This window comes from Emys orbicularis, chromosome 6 (genome assembly GCF_028017835.1).
Source record: "Emys orbicularis isolate rEmyOrb1 chromosome 6, rEmyOrb1.hap1, whole genome shotgun sequence".
Taxonomy (NCBI): domain Eukaryota; kingdom Metazoa; phylum Chordata; order Testudines; family Emydidae; genus Emys; species Emys orbicularis.
In genome coordinates, this window is record NC_088688.1 from 115,512,230 (window position 1) to 115,530,898 (window position 18,669).

General features: G+C 43.5%; 1 protein-coding gene across 1 annotated transcript in view; it reads left to right on the top strand.

The window, feature by feature from the left end:
• Positions 1–2,477: 2,477 nt before the first annotated feature.
• The window catches only part of TEK (TEK receptor tyrosine kinase), a 60,477-nt gene continuing 44,285 nt past the window's right edge, over positions 2,478–18,669 (top strand). The window contains exon 1 of the mRNA XM_065406222.1: positions 2,478–2,498. Coding sequence (XP_065262294.1) covers positions 2,489–2,498 — 10 coding nt within the window. The 5' untranslated portion in view covers positions 2,478–2,488. The remainder of the gene's footprint in view (positions 2,499–18,669) is intronic.

The following is an 18,669-nucleotide window of genomic DNA, read 5'->3' on the forward strand; positions in this document are numbered from 1 at the left end:
CACAAGTGGAAAATCAACGTTAATTGGTTGTGTTCTCATTTCAGATATGGGACAACCGGCTACGCACACGAGAGTGTGGATCTGTGGGCACAGTATTGTGTTTTGGGTGCATAGGCACGCATCCAGGTTGCCCGAGGGCTCCCAGCTGGGATTCGGTGGCGAAGCATTACTCAGTTGGCACGCACGGAGGGGCATGTTATGGGATCAACTGATACCGCTGTTGTATGCTGTGAGGGCCCGTCAGCAGCCACCGGATATATTGGTGATACACCTGGGAGAAAATGATCTGGGAACACTTAAAGGGGTGGAGTTAATGCTTCGAACTAGGAGGGACCTGATGGAGATCCTGGCAATTTTTCCGGGCGTTAAAATTGTGTGGTCGGATATGCTTCAGCGCAGGGTCTGGCATGGAGCCATGAACCCCGCTAGGGTGGACAAAACCAGGAAGTATGTGAACAGGGAAGTTGCCAAATTCTTGTTGCCCTTGGGGAGGACAGTAACTTCACATCCTAGCATATTCTATGGGGCACCGGAGTTATTTCAGGAGGAACTCAGGTGCTGCCATATTTTTGGCTGATATAAAAGAGGGCATTGGGAGATGTCTGGGAACCCGGCTGGGTGTGGGGAGGAGGCAGCCAAGCTAATGGCTGGTGCCTCCTTGTGGCGGATGTTCCGTGCAGGTACTCCATAAATTAAGGCACAAAAGAACGGAAAAATGGCTTGGAAAAGGAATTAAGGAGAGGTGCTTGGTAACTGAGCGAGCTGGGGGCAGTTGGGGACTCCTATGATTGGTATAGCAAGGAGCCAACCCCCCCATCATTATAGTCCACCTTAACCCCTCCTACCAGGGGGCGTGGTCGGTAAGGTCCCAGCAAGGAAACGGGGGGAGGGATAGCTCAGTGGTTTGAGCATTGGCTTGCTAAACCCAGGGTTGTGAGTTCAATCCTTGAGGGGGCCACCTAGGGATCTGGGGCAAAATCAGTACTTGGTCCTGCTAGTGAAGGCAGGGGGCTGTACTCAATGATTTTTCAGGGTCCCTTCCAGCTCTATGAAATAGGTAAATCTCCATTAATTTTATTATTAAATTGCTGGAGGGACCTGGATAAATGGCGGGGGGGGGGGCAGCTGTGGAAGCCCACCTCCCCCCCAAAAAATTGGCTGGAATTGGAGGGTCCCGGCAGTGGATCTGCTGGAGGGACATAAATTTTGCACCTGCACTGCACATTTTATCCGCCAGGTTAGTCCCAGACATCTATCTAATAATAAAGTTGTGGCCTGATTAAACTTAATGTCTCCTGTCATTCTTTCACTATAGCCAGACAGTCAGCCCCGTAACTCACTTTCCAGAGGAGACTGAGAACTGATTTCTCTGTTCTCCTTGAAGTGTCATTCTGGGTGTTGGCATCTTAGCAAGACTACAGTGTCTTCTAATACAATAGTCTGGGTTTATTTTTAGTCAAGTGGTTGTAAATAGGATTGCCCTTTATTTGCAATTATATTGATTTGTCTGAGTGCTACCTCTCCACTTGTATGATTAATTTTCCTTTATTCATGTGGTTTTACTTTCTAGGTTTTTATCTTGTTTATTTTTGTGCTGTTAACTTTGCTCCCGGGCCCCTCGAGTGCTGTGGCATTTAGGTTCCACTGAAGTCAAAACAAATCTTGTTGTGATTTATTATTACATCAAATTTCTGAGCCTGTTTCCAGTCTTGGAATGAAAAAATAATAATTTCCAGTAAAATACATGAAGTGGTTTGCTGGAGAGCTCTAGGCTTTGGTCTTTATCGGATTTGACATGTTGTTTTGTTAGGGTTCTCCTTAATGTTTGTATTGTAGATGCCTTGCAGTAAGCACCTTCTGAGTGGATTAAATAAATAAATGAAAAGATTATTGCCTCCTGAAAGCCCTTCACTGAAGTGCTGAAGCATAAAGTGACCTCTGGAGCAATTAGCAGACCTGTAGTTTGAGCAGAGGATGGGATGACAATTTCCACATGCTGTACATAGATGGAGAGCTTGTTATTTGCACTATTCCGCCTATTGGAGGATGCCACTATTGTTCCTGACATTGCTGACCATGACCTGTTGCCGATTCTCTGAGAGCAATCCCCTGCCTCTCCAGCAGCCCCAGATAAGTGTTATGATGTATTGCTAGATGGACAGGGTTTGCAGTGCCTCATGGTCCTGTTGATACAAAATGCCTTTAAGATCCTGCCTTTCCCATCCTAATCTACAAAGGAAACAGGAAAAAGGAACTTAAACTCCCTGTACTCAGACAGCAATGAGACTGTTATAGCCCACTCCAGCACTGCAATTTCTTGCCTCTGACTTGTAAACAAGAGTCCTCGTACCATGCAAGGGAAGAGTAACCAAGGTCTACCCCATTGAAAGGATAATCCTAACCCCATGAGCTGCTGTGGAAACTGGATGGAGGTATTTTGGAAAGCATGGACTCTTTAGCACATTTAATTCTCTGTGGATTCAGCCTGATGATTTCAGGTAAGACTTTGCGTTAGTTACTAAGCTAGCATTGTCGAGGTGCCGTGGCTTTACTGTTTCTCATGCGGTGTACAGATAAAAGGGTCTGATCCTAAAATCCAAACTCCGCTGAGGTATCCCTACTAGCATAATTCTCACATTGACTTCAGTGGGATTATTTGCATAAGTAAGGATCTCTCCCGTTGGGTGATTCTTTGTCAGAGGCTTGCTGAATGCATTTGGGATCTGTAGCTAAATCCTTTTTAATCTAGCTGCTGTTTGTTCACACTTACAAACGCTACAGTGTGGATTTCTCTGCTGAGCCAGTTAACTTTTTCTCTGAGCCAGTCGTTTGGAAATGATCACCACATGTTTTTTTGTAAAATGTGTTGTAAAAGTTGACTCTTACTGTCCACCTCACAAAGACAGAGGTGAAACACAAGCTAACCGATAAAAATCTGATATGTGTTCTATCTAGTATTTATTTTTAGCTAGTCTCTTTCAGCTGCTGAGTCTAGACACTAATTATTGGACATTGAAGCTTGAATAATATGCATTAAATACAACGGATTGGTTCATTGCAAATACTGTTTAAAAACAAGTCTGAATCAGCAATATTATTACCAGACATCATTTGCTTGTCTAAATAGTACTAATTCTAAGGTACGGATTTCCCATAACTGGCAAATGTATATTTATGATTTTATTAATGCAAAGTTTATTTCATAGCATTAAGAGCCTTAAGGGTCAGAGATGCTTTACTCAAATACTCATTGTTCTGAGTATTATCTTCTTTCCATGTGGTTCTCTCTCAGCATTGACGTATATGCTCACACCACTAGTGTCTCCATCTGACCTGTTTCTAGGCAATCTCCTCAGTGTAAGATACAAAGCATGAACCTGATAAACCTAGAGATGGGCCTCCAACCAGCACCCCAGATTTTTATTCATCCCTGAAAGTGTAGCTTCAGATCTAATTTTTCTGGCTCCAGGCCATCTCTAGATAAAATGTAATCTGCTACATAGCTGCAGACTGTACAGTAAGAGACAGACGGTAGTAACAAAAGAAAACAGAATTTTTCACTGCAGTATAACTTGTTCTACAATCTCTTGATCTTTATGGGTCACAAAAATGTTAAGAAGTACGATGAATGGTCAACAAAAAGGGTTGGGGTTTTGAGGGTTTTTTTAGTATCTGGAAAGGTCTGTGGCTATATGCAGGCCAAAAAGTTTACATAAAATGTGGTGAGTGTGTGTGTATTGTTATATAATTATTGCTGCATTAGGTTGTATAGTGTGTATTCCTCTTTTGTGGTGTGGGTTGCTTGCTTGTTGTAGATGTATAGCAATGCATCCTATTTAACTCTCAGATCAGTACTGACTTTTCACTTTAGAGGCAGATAGGCTATGCACTGAGTGTTACATTCAGAAGATAAAAAAGAGAGCTTTGTTAACTTGAACTGAATGGGACAACACTACACCCCTTTCTCAGAGTCAAATCTCCCCTGGGTCTCGCTTCCTTAAAGCTAGCTCATCCTGTATACCTGATTGCTACAGGAAGCAAGTAAAATCCATGAAGTCATATGTATGTGTGAGAAACAAAAGCAAGCTTCACAGATTAGCAATAAACATAGACAGTGTGCTCGTTTGAGTTCGGCATTGAAGAGCTGCCAGTCACAGCCCTTTCCACAGGACTTGACCAGTTAGGTGTGTATTGTAGTCACACCCATCTCAATAGATCTGTCAGCTTTCCCGCTTTTGTTCAAGTGTGATATCATGTTTCCTGGGGCGAGCGGTGGAAGACAATGCTAACCCCCTTTCCTCTAGATATAACAGGCGGAGTTCAGGAAAGCAGTATTGACATTCCCTGAGCAGGGGAGACATTAAAGTCAATGCAATTGGCAGACTGTGAACTGACTTAACCTTGTCCCAGATAGTTTTGGGCTTTTGAGGGCGTGCTGCTGGGTAGGCAAAAATGTACTCCACCCTTGTTCCAAGGTGGGGACCATCCCTCTGGGCTTGACTCCTGGTTACATTAAATGCCCTGTAATTTCCTTTACTTCATCATCATCCACAGCCAAAAGACTTGATTCCCAAAGATGCTGTTGAAGTGAGATATAATATAATTAATGCCTCTCTCCAACAGTACACAATCCAAAGTACATCTCCATTGTACTGACAAAAGGGACAGGTTTAATGCTATAAACTTGAAACAAAACCAGGAATGTGAACACTCTTACCTTCTGTGGAGGTTCTGTTCTACACTTTGCATGTGGCCCTTAGCATCATGATTGGCTGAACCAAAGCCCTGGATCCCCATCCCCCTCCCTCCCCGACATTTATGGAAGTTTGGATTCAATTCCCAACTTCATGGCTTGAGCCCCTCTCAGTTTCATTCAGAATGGGAACAGTTTTCAGTGCTCTCATATTCACTTTAAAGGACCAAGCAGGGATGTTATTAGGAATAAACATTATAACTTGTCCTTGGCCTGTTAGCAGGATTCTGAACCAGACTGGGAACCAATTTATAGTCTCTCACACTGGGCTTCAGCAATGTTAGTGTCTGAGCCTCATTTTAACAGCCGTGAGCCTGGAAAAGTCAACAGCAATTAAAAACATGTTCTAATACATTTTGCCAACTATTGCAGGTGGGAAGCTTATGAATTTTCAGACTACTAGGATGAGCAACATTGGTGAAGTTTTGCTTCCTACCAAGCATGAGACAATCCAGAGGGTTCCTAAAACTTAGGGATGGGAGAACCCAGTGGGTTCCTAAAACTACTAGAGTTATTTTTTCTTATTTTATTTCAATCCATATATGGTGAAAGGTGACCTTCAAAGGCTTGCAGCAAAAGCATCTTTACAGCATAACTATAATTCAGTGTGTGTGTGTGTGTGTGTGTGTGTGTGTGTGTGTAAAGCTAAACAACTATAATCAAAACATCAAAACTATATTACAAACAATACTGTACCAGAGGTTCTTCAGAATGAGGCATAATGAAATTAAAGGAAATGAAAAGACAAATGAGTGCTCTTTCTCATCACATTTTTTTAGTTGCACCTCTAAATTTTGAAAAAAGTTCTAACCTGGAATATCTGCTAAAGGAGAAACAGGGCCAGGGTTTCTGGTCCCTCCTCCCCGGGAGTGGGTGAGTTATGGTGTCTAACAATTCTTTCTGTCTGCAGCACTTGGATTAGTTACAGCAGGTGGTGGCACAGTGTCCTGGTATTTTTCTAGTGGCTCCAGCAGTTTCTGCAAAATTTAAACTCTTTGTCAAAGTCTGCAAAATTTAAACTCTTTTCAAAGCTAATCCAGAAGTTATGGGCTTGATGCAGAAGTCATGGGGTGAAATGCTCTGACCACCTGGAAAGCAGTAATTTTATATAGCAGGTCAATCTAGATGATCATAATGGTCTCTTTTGGCTGTAAAATCTATGGGTTTGGGTTTTTTATTAGTTTTCTAGGTATATGTGTGCAAAGAAAACCTTGCAAATGTGATGTAATGCACAACCTAAGGGGTTGCAAAGGTGGCTCTGTGTCACCTTGGTAGCTATACAGTGCTGCTATGTGTCTGCGGTTGGCGTAAGTTAGAGTAGGGCTATTCTAATAAGAGGAGTTCCAGCAGCTGGGAATAGCTAGAGCACGGGGCCAGGCCTGAACCCATCAAATTCATAAGAGTGAAGTGAAATCCCACGATAATCCGAATGAGATAGACATATTGTGTCATGAGTAGAGCTAGTCAGAACACTGTCACTGAAATTACAGTTTGGTTAAAAAAATGCTGATTCGTCAAAGCTGAAACGTTTTGCAGGGATGTATCAGTTGCCATGAAACTTTCATCAGGAAAGTTTTGGGCCAAAGAAAGAGAGAGAGACTGACTATAGCTTCATGGTTAGGGCCTGGGCCTGGGATGTGGAATACTCAACTTCCTCCTCTGATTCATAGTGATGAAAACCTCTGCTCTGAATCAAGTAGAACGGGGACTTGAATTCGGGTCTCCCAGGCCAGTGCCCTAACCACACACAAAAGAATTTCATTGTGATTACAGTGAAGCTCACTGGAAAATGACAGGCTGGAGGGCAGGATCTGTGATGAAGCAGTTAAAACACATGTAACTTTTAAAATATACATGTATGATATCCATCCTCCAGTTAAGTCTGATAACTCTGTCCCAAACTCAGCAAATACATTAACATTTGCAAGATAAGGGTCAAATACAGAGAAAAGAGCCAGCTCACCGCAAAGGGCTGTATAATTCACCAATGTATTTGCGAATCTGTTTTTTCATTATCCAGTCAGCTCTAGTTAATAACAAAACCGTACATTTTTAAAACTGAAATAATTTCAACCATGGGTTTTCCTTTTCACCATTTATGCTGTTTGTTTACTTTTTGCATTTTATTCAGCCTGGAGGGTGAAATTACACTGGGTCAATTTCACTTTCAGTTTCCAGCAAGTGTCTCTCTCTGGTTCTCATGTGCCAGCACAATGCTATTGTGTTTGCCTTTCTGACAATGCAAAACAGTGTTTGCATCTGAAACAACTGTTTTCCTAGGCTTTTCTCTTTTCGTGTTGTGAAAACATTTGTATTCTCTCTAGGTTTTGAACTCCCACCCTTTATTTTTAGAAAACTGAAATGTGGGACCTGAATCTCAATGTATACCAGTGTTTCTTTGAAAATCAATTTAGATTAGCTTTTCCATCAGTTTAAGAGATTACACAGATGACCAATAAAATAGACTAAAGTATATAGGAAGCCAAGGGATTGATTCTCCTCTTATGTCAGTTTTATACCATGATAATAACTGGATTAGCTTTATGGGAGCTACTCCTGAATTACACCAGAGCAAATGAGATGAGAATCAGACCCACTATGTACAAGTGACACATCATTCACCTTAACTTGCTTCATCGCTGGTTTCAAAATGAGACTGTCAGCAACGGCAAAGTGCTGATCTACTTTTCACCACAAAGCAAATACTGTTTAATGGTTCAGGCTCCCACCCAAATCCCTCCCTTACTATTGGTAGAAGAACTCATCTTCTGCTAGGGTATCTTTATCATCACCACCATGTTAGCTTATAAAACCCAACAGAGGATAACATTAAGCTCCTCCTGTTTCAAGAAGAAGTCTTCAGTGTTGTGTGAGATATACTCAGTCCCACAGAATCTGGGCATCAGCAGTATATGAGATCCATTCTTTACACAGAGCAGGCACATAATTGTCTTGGGGTCAGTGAATGAATAAGAAGAAAGCAGAACAGGGGAATCAATTGATGTCTATATTTTAAATGGTAAGTTCTTAAATCAATGGGACTCTTTCCACTGACTATAATCAGAGGCTTCAAGTTTTGTTCCTTACTGCTATTTATCAGTGATAGCTTTAATTTTATTATTTCTGGCGGTTAAGTGGCAGAGACAGGCTTGAACAATAATAATGTATTTACAATGATGTATCAGCTTTGTCTTTCTGCTGAGGCTGAGCTTTCAAGGGGGTAGGTAGTTTGGTAGGAGGCAGTTTGGTCTTCTGGCTACTGCACTGGCTGGGGACTCTGAAGACCTGGGTTCTCAGCCTGCCTCTAGCAATGGCTTGCTGGATGACCTTAGATAAGTCACTTTGCCTTCGTTTCCCCCTCTCTGCAATAGAGATGATGACATTTATTTACCTTTGTGAAGTGCTTTGAGATCATCTGATCAAAAGAGCTAGGCACTATTGCCTAGAGCTAGGACAAGAAGTAATGGGCTTAATCTGTAGCAAGGGAGACTTAGGTTAGATAGTAGGAAAAACTTTCTAATAATAAGGGTAGTTAAGCATGGGAATAGTCTTCTAAGGGAGGTTGTGAAATCCCCATCATTGGAGGCTTTTAAGAAAAAGGTTGGACAAACACCTGCCAGAGATGGCCTACATTTGCTTGGTCCTGCCTCAGCACAGGGGGCTGGATTTGATAATTTCTCGAGGTCCCTTCCAGCCCTACATTTCTATGATTATTATGTACGGAACTCAGATGCAAGAATTTGACTACGTTTGAGAAAGTACCTGGTCATTGTTATCTTTTAGTCACCAAAAACGTTTGGCATTTTTCATGGCATCAGTGGACTTTGGACTTTTGGATTTCCGGAGGGTCTGGCTGGAGAATCTTGCCCGCATGCTCAGGGTTCAGCTGATCGCCATATTTGGGGTCGGGAAGGAATTTTCCTCCAGGGTAAATTGGCAGAGGCCCTGGAGGTTTTTCACCTTCCTCCGCAGCATGGGGCAGGGGTCGCTTGCTGGAGGATTCTCTGCGACTTGAAGTCTTTAAATCATGATTTGGGGACTTCAACAGCTGAGTCAAGGGAGAGAATTATCCCAGGTGTGGGTGGGTCAGCTTTTGTGGCCTGCATCATGCGGGAGGTCAGACTAGATGATCATAATGGTCCCTTCTGACCTTAAAGTCTATGAGTCTATGAGACTCTGGACACCAGAGCCCATAATATTCAGCAAATACTTTAAATTAAAAATAAAAAAGAAGGGAGAACTGTTTATCATGAACCTGTGCTTATGGCCCAATTCTGCAACCCTTATTCATGTCAGAAGTTCTTACAGTTCACTCCAACCACTCCCACTAGTTAAGGAGATCTGACATTTTGAAATTGAAAATTTTGACAAAACTTTTAGTCAACATGTCAAATTTCATCAACCATAGAATCATAGAAATGTAGGGCTGGAAGGGACCTTGAGAAGTCATCAAGTCCAGCCCCATGTGCTGAGGCAGGAACAAGTAAAGCAGACCATCCCTGACAGGCATTTGTATAACCTATCAATAACTCTCCTCTCCCTCCCAAAAATAACAGGATGGTGTCCCTTACCTCTGTTTGCCAGAAGCTGGGAATGAGCAACAGGGAATGGATCACTTAATGATTACCTGTTCTGGTCTTTCCCTCTGGGGCACCCGGCATTGGCCACTGCCGGAGGACAAGATACTGGGCTAGATGGACCTTTGGTCTGACCCAGTATGGCCATTCTTATGTTCTTATATTATGTTCTTATGAATTTTTTGTGAAAATTTGTATCCATTTTTCAACCAGCTCTATTAGGAAAGATTGTTCTATTCTTATAAGTAAGTGTGGCAGGATTAGGTCCATAATTGGTTCATTTCTTTGTGAGGCCCAACAAAATTATAACTGTAAATTTCAGTATTGGTTAATTTAGTACTGCACTTATAATAATAAATAAAATACTGCATTTCATTTTAAAGATTTGTTAGAGGAGCTGTCAGGTTTGATTACTTTCTTTAACAATATTGCCAAAATGATATATTCTTGGTTTCTAAATAGATTTAGTCGTACTACTACTAATATGAATGTGTTTAGAGCCACCAAAGTGCCAATATACTCTTTTCTGTACAATACACAAAAATAAAGACAGTCCAAAGAGCTTTCAATCTAAAACATAGACACCCTGAGAAATCCAGAGGTGCAGGGGACTTAGTGGTTGGGGTTTGTTTTAGATGATAAACTCACTTTTGTGGGCTTCATGGAAGAAATGTTTTTTTAAAGGGGCTTGAGAGACGTGAGGTTGATGCCTGGGCCAACTGGGCTGTCTGTTCTCAGTATACTCTAAATTAGTCTTAAACCCCATAGTTGCATAATGTCATATAACAAATAAACAGCAAAAGGTCCTACATTGAACTGCTAATGTGCCATGCTCTCTATGCTGAGGATGAAGGCCAAGTACAGACTCTAGCCATCCTGTTGCTAGGGTGTCCATTTGGCTTATATTCATATCCCCAGGTGGGTCACTAGAAAAGCTAATTTAATTTCCCAACAATAGCAAAGGCCTGTATAAATCCAGCCTAAACTTTTTAGTCTCCATTTAAGGACACTGTTTCTACCCATGATGATAAAAGGGTTTGATGTGTGTATTGAAGTGATTCCTTGGATAAGTTTCCACCTCCCCAAAGGTTATAGAAGGGTTCTCCACTACAAGGCAGGTGGGTGGTAATTGGAACAATCAAATTACCACTATAATAATACTTGGCCTTTCTGCAAGTTCCACTCCAGGATCTTAACTTAGTTTACATACAAATGAAGTCAATCTCACCACACCCCACTCTCATCTCATTTTACAGATGGGGAAACTGAGTCACAGAAAGGTTAAGTGACTTGCCCAGGAAGCTTGTGGCAAAGCAAGGAATCTAAGCCAGCTCTCTCTACACTTCCATGTCTGTGTTTGAATCATGAGATCTGTTCCAAGCTGCTATTTTATGTGCAAGAATCTAAACTTTCATTTAAGAAAAATAATAAGTTTCTAGTCTGCACTGAGAGTGGCATCTCAAGAGGGTAGAATTTATTTTGTGGGTTTATTTTTTCCCCGTTCACTCCCTGATTCAGACTGGAGGCCAGATCCTGGATAGTGTTCAATGCTCTCAACTCCCATTGAAGTTCAGTGGCAACTGAGGGTGTTGAGCATCTCACCAGAGCAGTGAGGGTGTTGAGCCCCTCACCAGGAGGGGCTTCTTTCTATCTGTCCAGTGCAGGAGGAAATGCAGGTTCATGTAGGCCCCAAGTACACACAGACATTGCCCACGTCCTTAAGGATATTTCAAGGATATTTCAAAAGTTTCATGTCATTAGTTAGTGCCAGCTGTTGCCTGGGCACAACTTTTTAAAAAATGGTTGTTGACAGCTATAAGCCTAAGATTGAGATCCTGGCCGCAATGGAGGCAATGGGAGTTTTGCCCCTGATTTCAGCGGGGCAGGATTTTGTACTGGGCACTACAGTCATGTTACCTGAATCCATTGGAAAATTCTTTTGGGATATGGCCAATTTCCCCTTCCAGAGAGGAAATTCTCTGCCAGTGCTTCCTGAGCAGCTACTTCCTGCCTTCGATTTCTCCTTGGAGGAAAGGAATTAATTGTATTTGAAGTGTGGAGAAATCCAGCCTACTTGGTCACCATGTGCTGAGCACATCCCTCCAAGGCAACTCTCCCTACAAAAACAACAAAGACCTCCACCTCGACAGAGTACAAGGGCCAAAAGAAACAAGCAGATCCACTTAATACCAGGGAAAAAGAATGAAAAAACAGGGCACGGGTGAGTCATAGGGTCAAAACAAAGCATCCAGAAAGTGATACAGAGCAGAGAACACTGGACAATGCCTACTGCTCCATAAAGGGATTGAAGGAATCAGTGAATGCTTCCTGGAAGAAATCTGCCTGGATATGGGATTGAAATAGGCCGCACAGTAACAAAGTAACCCAGAGCACCAGGGAGGTCGCTGGGCCTTGATTCCCAGTCCACTCCTCTACGAGATGGACCCTGCATGGTATTCACATACCACCTCTCTCTTGGTGTTGCTTTTGTTATTTCCCTGCTATGCTCAGAATTCAAAGGGGATCTGTTTTTGATGCTGAGCTTTCCCAACTCCTAATTACACCATGTTGTTAATAATGAAGCCTAAAATTCAGACTCCTCCCCTAACAAGCTCTTTTCCTTCCACCCTTCCGCTGCTGCCTTCCTTCCCTGTTTCTTGCATTGCTTCATCATAATGCTAATGAATAAATAGTTGATGCACTTCTATAGCACTTTACATGTTCAAAGCACTGTACAAACATTAACCAATTCTCAGATAGGTGGTTGGGTTTTTTGTTTCCTCAGAGCTCTCTGTTGGTCTGGCTGGCACAGCTACTCTGAGTGACTGCTCTTATGAAGGAAAGCTAGGGACGCCATACTTGAAGGTTATCAGACAATGTTTCAAAGTGCTCTCACATCCCCACGCATACTCACATTGTCTCGAAAACCGCCATGCCTTATCAGGGCCCAGGGGGCTTAGGGGTGCAAATTTTGGTTATTGAGTCAAGGGGTTCCATTCCAGAGGTCCATTGCCAAGAAATAAAAGACTTGTCATTACATTTATCCCATTCTTATGATATTTTTTGCACATACCTGTGGCTCAAACTAAGGCACTGATCTCCCCCAAACAGATTACCAGATCAGCTTTAGCCTCAGGTTGTCTGGGGCGGCAATATTTAAAAAATTATTAGAGAGGCTTTCTAGGTCTGCAAATTGGCATGCATCTGGGATGAGTGCCAGAGAATTCCTCTGAGCCATCTCTTCCAGTTACTCCTGACTGAGCACTAACTGGAGCAATAGCATGGCACAGAGGACTGGCGGGGTACATGGCTGTGTGTGAATGCCATTGCAAAGGAGGAGTTTTGGTGGACACTTAGAATATGTAAAGGGTTGTGAGGAGAGTGCAAAGTACTCTTATATTCCCATGGGCGGCACATGACTCCCGCATTTGGGGAGGCTGGGCGTGAGCGCTGGAAGCTTCCTAGAAGTGTGTGTGGGGGGCCCACCGGCACCTGGACTATGGCCCCTCCCCCACCCCTGCTCAGCATTCTCCCCCGAGGCCCCACTCATATGCCACCCCCATTTCACCCCAGGCCCTGCTCTGCCCCTTCCCCGAGGCTCCCCCCTACCCTTCCCCCCCCTTCCCTAAGGCCCTCCGCCTGCCGCCTTTTTCCCCCTCCCCCCAGACCCTCCCTTCTTTTCCCTCATCCCATGAAGCACCCCCCCCTCCCGCCCAGAGAGGGCAGAGAGGCATGAGCAGTGGGCAGGGGGGACCTTGGGGGAAGAGGCAGAGTGGGGATGGAAAGAGGAGCAGCGTGGGCCAGGCCACGAGGGAAGAGAACAAGCGGGAGTGGGGCCTCGGGGCTGAGCCCGGGTGGGGCTATGGCCCAGGCACTCTTTCGGCCTCCAGAGGATGGTGCGCTGCATCCTGTTTGGGGCGGCTTAGCCTCCCCTGGCCTCTTAGACCCACCACCCATTTTCTTCTTGGCATCCCTCGTGGACTATCAGTCACTGGAAGTGACGGTGAGAGCTGTGCTAACCACTTACAGTATTCCCTGGATCCGTCCTGCTAGACATAGTCTAGTGAGGGATAGTGCAACCCTTGGATTAGTTGTGCTCAAGTGGAGTTGTGCTGCGCAGCATGAGTATCTACATGGGCAATTGCAGTCTCCACAGAGGTAAAGTGTGTGCGGGGGGTGTGCAGTGGAACAGACATTACTTTAACTCTGTATTTCCTGGTTAGCGGAGGAGTAAGTTTAGCCACACTCCCTGTTCTGGAAGGGCACAAGGCAGCGCTGGGCAGCCATAACTCTGTGTCAATAGTCTTTTGGCAGTGAATTCGCTGTAAGTTACACCTCCCATTTCCAGTGTTCGCTGCCTGCGGGTGCCTCCTTTCCCCAAACCCCCTTTGCATACACAGCAAATCGCCTTCCTGCAGAGGTCAGTCCTACAAGGAGAAGGGCAGGAATCAAAGGATTTTTTCAAGGAAGCACAGGGGATCTTCACTGATACAGAGAAAGGCTGTTTCCTGTCTGTGTTTATTGCGTTCTCAGAGAGCTAAATCCTTCAGTCACAGGTTGGGCAAAACTCCCATTGACTTCAAGGGTTAGTTTTGCATGAGTTTTGTCACACTAAGGAGCGGGAGTTCCTCTTGAATAAGAATAGCAGGATTTGGCCATGAGAGGCGGCTAAGCAGGGATGCTGTAGGCAGTTGGCTTGCAGCAGAAATCTACTTTATCAGCACTTTCTCCTAGGGGCTTGTCTGTATGGTCAATTAGAACACAGCAAGCTGGGATGTAAATCTACCTTGCACTAGCCTGTTGCGCTTTAACGCAGTGGCTCTCAACCTTTCCAGACTACTGTATCCCTTTTAGGAGTCTGACTTGTCTTGCATACCCCAAGTTACACCTCACTTAAAAACTACTTGCTTACGAAATCAGACATAAAAATACAAAAGTGCCACAGCCACACTATTACTGAAAAATTGCTGACTTTCTCATTTTTACCATATCATTATAAAATACATCAGTTGGAATATAAATATTGTACTTACATTTCAGTGTATGGTATATAGAGCAGTATAAACAAGTAATTGTCTGGTTTCAGAGTAGCAGCCGTGTTAGTCTGTATCCGCAAAAAGAACAGGAGTACTTGTGGCACCTTAGAGACTAACAAATTTGTTAGTCTCTAAGGTGCCACAAGTACTCCTGTTCTTTTAAAGTAATTGTCTGTATGCCATTTTAGTTTGTACTGACTTCGCTAGTTCTTTGTAAAAGTAGGCAAATGTCCAGATGAGCTGATGTACCCCCTGGAAGACCTCTGCGTACCACCAGGGTACACGTACCCCTGGTTGAGACCCACTGTTCTAATGGACTGTGTGGACTCTGCTGCTGGGCACGAAAAGTTCCCTAGTGCATTGGGACTTACTCCAGTTTCAAAGCGCACTATGGAACATTTCGTGCATCACAGCTGGGGCCACACGGACACTTCGTGTGCAGCAAGCTAGTGCAAAGTAGATTTATACCCCAGTTTACTGAGCACTAACTGTTCATATAGACAAGCCCTACATCTAAGGGGACTAAGGGTCTAATCCTTTGCCGCTTGGAGATATCAGATGTCTTTCTATTACTTCAATGGTTTTTAGTTTGAGCCCTAAAAGTCCAGTCCTACAGATGCTGAGGCCAGTGGGAGTTGAGAGAGCTATTCTTCTCCCAGGAAATGCTCAGCACCTTGCAGGATCAGGCCCTCATTGGGACCATCTATCTGGAGGTGGACGTTTCATTAGCTCAGAATTTGCACCTGGACTATATTTTCATCTCCACCTGAAATGGATTCCAGCTATGAGACTTTGATCCCCAAGGAATAAATGACTCTTGGGTAGTCAGACTGTCAGTTCCACCGGGATAGTCTCATATTAAGGGCATGCCTACAGTACAGCTGCTACATTGGCACAGCTATGTGTCGATGCTGCTTACATCAGTGGAAGAGGTTTTTCCTTTGATACAGTTAATCCATCTAGCTCAGGGGCAGAAGCTAGATTGACACAAGTCGTCTTCCATCAACCTAGCTAAGGGATTAGGTTGACCTACCTGTGGTGTTCAGGAGGTGAACAACCCTCACAGCCCTGAGCAATGTAGTTAGGTGATCTAATTTTTAAGTGTAGGCCAGGCCTTAGATAAACTATGGGCCTGAGTCTTTATTGTTCTGTGCCTTGTGTTTAGTCATTTCACCTCTGCAAAGAGAGAGCAAATTGGGTGTAAAGTGCTTCCATTCTGATTTGACACTCATTATACCCACTTTGCACCGGGATCAATGCCTACTCACTATACCCACTTTGCACCGGGATCAATGCCTACACAAGACTTAGGCCCCAGACTAAGATTCTGCTGCTTTTGAGGGGTATTAAAATTCTCCTGCAATGCAGGAGAAAGATGTTCTCTTTATTTTTATATTTTGGACTTGAAATCTATGTTCATGTAAGCAAATTACCTGACTGCACATTAAAGGGTGTGTGTGGGGGGGGGGAGTTGTCTGACTTGTCAAAAAGGTATGTGCCCCTTTAAGGGCTAGAGATCTGGAGAATGACTTGCTGTGGCAGCTTCAGACCAGGTCAGCATGGGGATGCTGACCCATCCCACTCACACAGGTGACCAGGGGAGGGGGGGGGGATATTTGTGTCCATGTAGGTGCTATGGAAGCCCTTCCCTCTCAGCTATATCAATGCATTTTCATTCTAATTTGCAACCTTGCCTCAAGCTCCACCACTCCAGGGGAACGCGTTACATGTAACAATCCCACCCCAGTCATGGAGTTGGGATTCAGATTTGAATCTGAACTTCTCCAGAGTTTGGGGAAATTCGGTTCCAGTATTGGTTCAGGCCCAAGTTTAGTTATGAATTGCCAGAATATGGGATGGCTCCTCAGCTGCTCTAGCTCCCTTGACTTCTATAGAGGTATGCGTCTTATACAGTAAGCACTCAATGCTCTGTAGGAAACATACATAGACAACTGTTGTAGAACCTTCATCCTTAAATATTGACTTCAGTGGAATGGCTTCTGATTTACCCTGGTTAAAAGCAAGAGGAGACTTGGCCCCAGAGTGAGCAAGGAAGAACTGCTCATGTGAGTAGAGATTGCATGCTTAGACCCTATATATGCAGTAAATAAAAAATGAATAAAATGCACACACCCAACTGGCCATGATTGCTTTGTACAGCTACTTAACTTTAGCTGTATTCAAACGAGTTATTTCTGTAATGTGCTACAGGATGACTTGACTTCTTTGACCCTTGGCTTTATACAACATTTATTTTAATGGCTGCTACATTCTTTCCAGAAGGTTTTATTTCTCTGTTATGTAACATAAGTTATCTGGGTTGGCACATGAAAGGGTGGTAACTGCAGCACTCTGGCTGGGAGGGATGGGTGTCAGTGTGTCTTAAGATACTACATTCCCCTGAGCAGCTGCTGGCATTGCATGCCGTGAGGTACCTCCTCCCTTGGACTAAAGCACAAAATACACACGCACACATTCAGAATCTGCAGTAAGCACTGCTCCCCTTTGACCTCTTTATCTAGGGCTATACTCCTTGCTTCAAAACTGAACGCTGTTTGCAAACGGAATGGCACAAAATACCGACTGCAGAGAGCCTGCTGGTATACACACAAAATACAGCTGAATCTAAAGTTGGAAAATAAAGGCGATGCTTAACAGAAATCAATTATTGTTTGCATTTTAGCTGGAAAATGACAGCATTCCCCTACTCCTTACCCTTATTTCCAAAACCGAAAGCACTGAGCATAAGGGGTTCTGTATCGCACTCCCTCAACAACTAAGACTTAAAACACTTTCCAAGAGAAAACATTGTAATTATCCTTCTCTCTTTCTCTCTCTGTATCTATCTGCCATTTTTAAACAGTACCTATCACCATAGTATTTCAAGTCAGTTAAATTTATTAAAGGGAGCCTTATCTCCTTATCTCCCTTATCTATTGGCAAACTCACAAGATTAGGAGTTAGAAAGTCTGGTTTCTAGTTATCTCTCTGCCACAGACTTCTTATGTCCTCTGGAATGTCACTTAACCTCCCTTTTGCCTCAGTTTTCCAGTCTGTAAAATGGAGATAATAATACTTACATCTTGGCCATGTTGTGAGTCTTCATTGGTTAAATGGTTGAAAAACACTTTCAGATCTATGGGAGACAGCTCAGATGTCCAAAATATTTATTCTTCTTCTTATTATTAGTTCCTATGGCTATGTGACATGTCCAGACTATCAAAATGTAAGTAATATGTACTTGTTGGAAAGCCAGTAAGCATGTGCTGGAACTTAAGTACTTTCTTAAATTGCACGTCGTTAACTGTTGGAAACACTGATCACTGAAAACTGTAAGGAACCCCTGTAACTCTGTTGTTTGTTGTTCTCATTTGGGTTTTAAAGCGATAACCATACTAGACTGTAGATCAGTGAGGGAAGGGGGTAATGGGAGAGAGTTTAAGTTCTTAGTTTTAAAGTAATTATAGATTCTGTAGAGCACGAAACAGCCAACATATAATTAGCAATGTTAGGGTAAGAAAAAGGGAATTTTCTTTGATGCAAACAGGGGTCTGATTCTCCACTGCCCTGCACTTTGCCTAGCCATTGGCACCTTGGCAAAGTGGGCATAAAGAGGGCATTTTGATTTGCTAATGTTTTCCATTCAGATGTGCATGGGTCACAAGGTACAAAGCAGTGGAGAAGCTGGCTCAGAAATTTGAAATATGGGAGTATGATTGGCTCGTAGAGGCATATTTTCAGATACTGGTCTCAATTTTTCCTGGTACAAATTCTTCCCATAAAAATGAAGGCCCAGATAAGGAAGCTCATGAACGATAAAATAGATGCTATTATTTGTATACATCAGTTGACAGCTACTTGGAGCAAGTACATGGCCACTGATCCATGCATGCAATTATATCCGCAGTGATGACACAACAGTCTCCCTGTGCCCCTACTTCTTAGTGCTGGTCTTAAAGCATGTTCCATAGGTTTGGATGTAGGATCCTTTGCATCACCGCTCACCATGAAGAGGTGTGAGGAAAGGGTCTGTGTTGCCAGAGAGGTGGCTCTTCACAAACTGGGGAAAGCCATGAGTGGAGGGTCCTCTCCTTCCACACATTCCTAAGGCACAATCTGGGCTCAGGGTTTGTTCCCAAAGTAACTAGAACAGAATATTTACATGCAGCCATTTTATTTTAGTTCAGTGTTCAGTAAGCACTGGGGAAGCACTGAGTGTGGGGGAGGGATAGCTCAGTGCTTTGAGCATTGGCCTGCTAAAACCAGGGTTGTGAGTTCAGTCCTTGAGGGGGCCACTTAGGGA